At 32.8% G+C, this 5,504-nt stretch overlaps 1 protein-coding gene across 1 annotated transcript; it reads left to right on the top strand.

The window, feature by feature from the left end:
* The first annotated feature begins 587 nt into the window (after positions 1-587).
* LOC108220139 (uncharacterized) lies at positions 588-5,267 on the top strand. Its single transcript, XM_017393819.2, has 8 exons — positions 588-816; positions 2,116-2,195; positions 2,337-2,378; positions 2,631-2,672; positions 3,159-3,242; positions 4,527-4,614; positions 4,839-4,936; positions 5,034-5,267. The coding sequence occupies exons 1-8, from the start codon at positions 648-650 to the stop codon at positions 5,052-5,054; spliced, it is 624 nt and encodes a 207-aa protein (XP_017249308.1). The 5' UTR covers positions 588-647; the 3' UTR covers positions 5,055-5,267.
* Positions 5,268-5,504: the final 237 nt, after the last annotated feature.

Here is a 5,504-nt window from a genome sequence, read left to right as displayed (position 1 = left end):
ATTATTTCAAAAAAGATTAAACGTAAATTTATATATGTTTTGGTGTTTTTTTTTTGCAAAGTATGACATTAATTAGAAAGTATATGTGTTTTATCATTAAAACTTGTAAATGACTATTATGTCAAAAGTTATCAAACAAGTAACTTTTATTAGAACTTCATTATTTCAAGTGTGTTATTACAATATTAATATTATTAAATAATTTTATTATTAATCAGTATATAACCATATATGAGAGAAAAAATTAATTAAAAAGAATACCCGATTAGTTATCCGATAACTTATTCCGAGTACTCTCCCGAGTTCCGAGTACTCATTTTTCCGGAACCAAGCCGAATTGGACCGAGTTCCGATTTTTACAACCTTGATAAAAATACCAATTTTTTATAAATTATTTACTAAAATAATCATTTAATAAAAACAATAAATACAATTTCATGATTTATGAAGTAATGACTCCGTTCTTTTTATTTTTTTAAAAATCAAATAATAAAAACAATATTTACAATTTCATAATTTATTTTCCAAATTTTTAATTCAACCATCTCACAAATATTACTGTTGTATCCCGAATTTTAACAAGATAACCCAATCTGACAGACAAATTACAGGAGGAGAGATCAAAAAGGAGAATCCTGGAATGTGATATGGTAATGATGGCTTCTTCGCTCACCACTCAAAACTTCATCTGCTCCCAATTCTCTCTAACCCCTCACACTTCAAACATCCCCAAATCTTTCGTACCATCATCTCCATCTATTCACAAGACACCCCATGTTTTCAAACTCAACTTTCTGCCAAGAGCTTCCTCTCAAGGTTCATTCACCTTTCTTCTTCATTCTTGATTTTAGCAAATGGGGTTTTCACCATTTACATGATCACATTACACTTCTTAGCATTGACTATTTTCTCCACATCAGTGTTTGTTATTAATGTTTTGTTTATTTTGTAAGTTGTCAAGACAGATAGTATCTCTCTTGCTCTGGTAGACTTGAAATCACATTATTATAAGAACTCAAGAAACCAAAATTATTTAGATGTTATGGGTTATGGCAGTAGTTTACTAACTTATATTTGGTTCCCAAAATTATTTGTAAATATTAGTTGGAAGTGTTTTTAATTAGATTTTAATCAAGAAATTGTAGCTAACAAAGGATAATACCCCGGAAAGAACTATTCTTATATTTGAAGTATATGATCTTAATGCAACTATGAACGGAATGCAATTTTATGGTTAAGTGAATAGTTTGGTGAGGGTAAAACTTCGACATTACATATTTGTGTAAAATTTGATGAAATTATGGGGGTGGTCCACTGGTCCGGAATAATTTTTGGTGTTAGTACTGTTAACCTGTTAGTAGTAAACGACTTGTTGGAGTAAACCGAAGAAATAAAATATAAAAAAGAACGAGAATGAAAAGAGAGGTTGATTTTGAATATAAAGAACCCTTGGCAGTTCTTGTTCTGTTCTTGGCAGTTTTTGTTTCCACACTAGAAGGGTAACAAACAGCAAGACACTAAGTCTATCAATGGTTTTCCTTCTGTTTCAGCATATGTTTTCTAAATTCTTTACTTATTCCTTGCATGACTCATTCATCAATAAAATAGGACACCCATGAAAGACATTATAACTTTCATACTGAGTTATAATAGGATCATGCACTTTAGCAACTGTAACATGGGTTGAGAAGCGAGGTGTTTGCATTTTATATACTTTCTTAATGCACATATATGATTAAATAGGTTCTATTAGTGATCCACATTTAAGCAGCAACACCCAGATTCAATTAAGACTGGTACAGCAGCGCCCCCCCCCCCCCCCCCCCCCCCCCAAAAAAAAAAAAAAGAAAAAAGAAAAAAAAGAAGCCCCCACAAGTTCTTCAGTTTATTTATTAATGTCTAGCTTAGCTATGTTTTTTGGAGACCTATGCTTTATTGGTGGCATGTAGTGAGGTTTATAGACTTAAGAAATGTCATATAATTCCCCTCTGTGTTTTATTATAGAAGAACAAGATTTTTACCTTATAATATTTTGTAGTAATTATCCTATTACATCTAGGTTCCTTTGAAATTATTAACAAGTGACATTCATTTTGTGTTTATTTTCTATTATAGAGCTCCCGGGTGAGGATGAGTTAACAGAAGATTCAAAGTTTGTTCCTTTAAATGCAGAAGATCCAATATTTGGTCCCCCTGTAAGTTCTGGTTAGTCTTTTTTCTGGCCATTACTGATGTTTCCCGTCAACCTAATTAGATAATTAATTCAGAACTGTTTCCTCTTTAAAAACACTAGGAATGTATCTAAATCCCACATTATCGTTTTGGTTCATTTTCAGGCATTATTATTATCGGGATTTAAAAGGGAAGAATTTGCAAAGGTAACTTATAGTCTCAAGCACTGTATGACTTCACACTGTTCTTGGAAATAAATTAGAGAAAATGTTATTTTCTTATAAGACCCTTCTTTTGCATCATCTCTGTAAAGGAAATATATTAAATATATTGACTAAGTTTCAGTTTTCTAATTTGTCCATTATGAATTATCTCCAAATACAATAAATGTACTTCAGTGACTAAGAAAAGGCAGTAACCCACCGTTTGAACTAGACTTTTATTTGCACATGTTATAGGTACAGATGCTACTGAAAGAGTTGGAAGGTGAATTTTTAAAGGTATAAGCTTTCGAGTCCTCCCTCACAGTTGTAATTACTCGAAATTGTCTCTTTTCTGTTACTTTGCGTTCCCACCTGATTTCATATTTTCAGGATTTATAGAAATATTCTGGATGGATAGAATTTCACCTTTCTATCTGATATCCGAGAAATATCTCGAATACTATACTGTTTTCATAACTTCACCACTGGAATGTAAGTTTATATGATACATAAGCTGAGAAACTTGGATCTCTAAACAAGTCCACATCAACAATATAAAAGAAAATTAAAACATTAATTTGATGATATTTGCCACTAGTACTATCTATATATCGAGCCCAATCTATATGTAATAGTTCCATGATTTCCTGGACCTTCTTAATATTTGATATTCTTCACCCCACAAATTAATAATTTGTGACAATGCCTGTAATGAAACTTAAAGGAGTAAATGTACTGAGGACTATAGTTCTTATGCGAAAATGTAGTGCAACTATATTGCAGATTATTGTTTGCACTGAAGACATGATTAGCGGCTCACTTTGGGATGCTATCAATACTAAACAATCCAATCCAGAAGCTGTGAAGGTAACCTTTTGTGTCCTCTAGTACTTGCCTAATGCTTTAATTAAATTCAAAGTATTTGCTTAGTATAGAAATTACTTTATGCCAGAAAAAGAGTCTTCATTTGCCAACCTAGCTAAACTAATGGCTCACACGTATTCCAAACTTAAACTTCATCATCACATAATGTATTAGTAACAGACAATATATTTCTTTTAGGGATACCTACGGACAAATCATATCATAGAGGACCGATATTTACGACGATAGAGTAGTACAGTTTGCCACTGAAAAGGAAATTAATTGCTCAACCGGATAAGAAAATTATGGTAACTTCAGATTCATCTAGTCTCTATATATGGACCAGTAGCTGGGTAATGTTTACCATAGGTTCTGTAGTACGACCTACCAAATCTCGATTTACCTGTTCTGATATGCTATATGTTCCGATTTCCGATTAACTCATATACGGACAGCATGATTCGTGGACAAAATGATTTGGATGTCAAAGTCATTTTCGCTTCTTTCGTGGTCTGTCGAGCATGGGGTCCCTGAGATCGCTTCAGAGAACAGAACTCGTTCAAACATCAGTCACTTAAACCATATTATGATGATGGTTAGCTATGTGATAGAGGGGTTTCCTTTATGGTTCATTAATATTCTCTCCACTTTTGAGAGTGTTTTTTCCAAACTTTGACCTCTTTTTTCATTGATTGCGAACACATTGCTTAAATTAAATTTGTAACAGACAAAAATCTCAAACATTACATTCTTTGTAGGACATGGTTGATTGAAAATCTGATGGAAATTGCAGCCTTATCAGAAAATATGCAATAATAGGTAAATTTAGGGGACCGGGCTTCACTATGGGAAGAGTATGTTGCAAGGCAGAATGTCCCTTCAATTTCCTACTTTAGGTGATGATTAAAGGAAATTAAAACATCAAGACAATAGATATGTTTGAATCTGGTTTAGATGACCACTCGTTTAAATTACTACTTGGTGAGTTTTACTTCCTTCCTCAGTCAGCCTGAATAGCAGGGCATTAAGTCATCTGGAGAGATATTTTGTTAAAAGGACATTAATTACATAAAGTTGGATGGAAGTAATACGTAAAGGTGAGCTGTTGCTTATGAAGTAAGTGTCAATCTTCTGTCTAGATTCAGAACAAATTCTATTACATAATCAATATAGATTTTTAAAAATGGTTATGGGAAATAGAAGTTCCTCTTGATCTAATATAGTAGATTTTAAAATTTATTTTGCAGAGTTGATCCAATATAGTGCAAATTAAAATTTATTTTGCAGGTTGCAGAATCGCTGCCTCGAATTTGCTTTTTATCTGGCCTAACAGGGGAGGAGATGTTGATGTTCATTGACGCGTTTCCAGAATTTGGTATAAGTAGTTCAATACATAGACTGATTTGATCACCATTTCAGATGAAGATATTGACAAATGTTTTATTTTATGAGTATCCAAATTTAAGTGCTGATTTTATTGTCTTGAATTATGTTTCTTTCGTTGCCTTGTGTCAGTAAAAGCTGATAATCTGCTACTGTTTGCTTTGTTTAAAACAATGTTGAAGATTATAATAGTTATTTTGCATGTAAAATACGCAGGCATAGAACCTCCTGTATTTGCAGCTCTTGTTCCCAATAGCGCTGATAAACCTTTGAAAGATGTGATGGAAGAGATCATGGACGATCATGAAATGATGGTATATTCATATAACTTTACTTGAGTAGGCAGGATCATATCCTCATCTTATATTGTACTACTATATTCTTTCTGATATATTTTTCAATTTTTTGTAGTCTGCAAGACAATTGGACTGAAATGGTGATTTACACGGAAAACAATTCCAGAAATGGAAGTTTTAAATGGTTCGCTTATTGTATGTATAAGTTTTAGCGGCATGTATAACTCCACCTGTCTTGAGTAATATGACTATATGAGCATTAAAAACATGCCTCCACCCCCACCCCCCTTTTTTTGCCCTTAAAAATTGAAAATACAATTGCTCCCTGGGAATTTGTTCCTTTACAAAACATTGCACGGACAAACTTATTCACCGGATTCTTGATCTAGTGTGAAATTTTAATACATAAAATGCGCCATCTATCACGGTACTTCTGTGACTATTCCAAAATTTGCACTACTCATGTACACCATGCAGTAAGAGATTTTATCTATATTTCTTTACTAGTGTAATATATAAGGTTTTTTTTGGGTCGATAATCGACCTATTCAGTCGATTTCTGGGAGTGGAACATCGAAGGAGGGTG

This window comes from Daucus carota, chromosome 5, assembly GCF_001625215.2.
Source record: "Daucus carota subsp. sativus chromosome 5, DH1 v3.0, whole genome shotgun sequence".
Lineage (NCBI taxonomy): Eukaryota > Viridiplantae > Streptophyta > Magnoliopsida > Apiales > Apiaceae > Daucus > Daucus carota.
The sequence above is the reverse complement of the archived record's forward strand: the minus strand, read 5'-3'. Positions and strand labels throughout refer to the sequence as shown.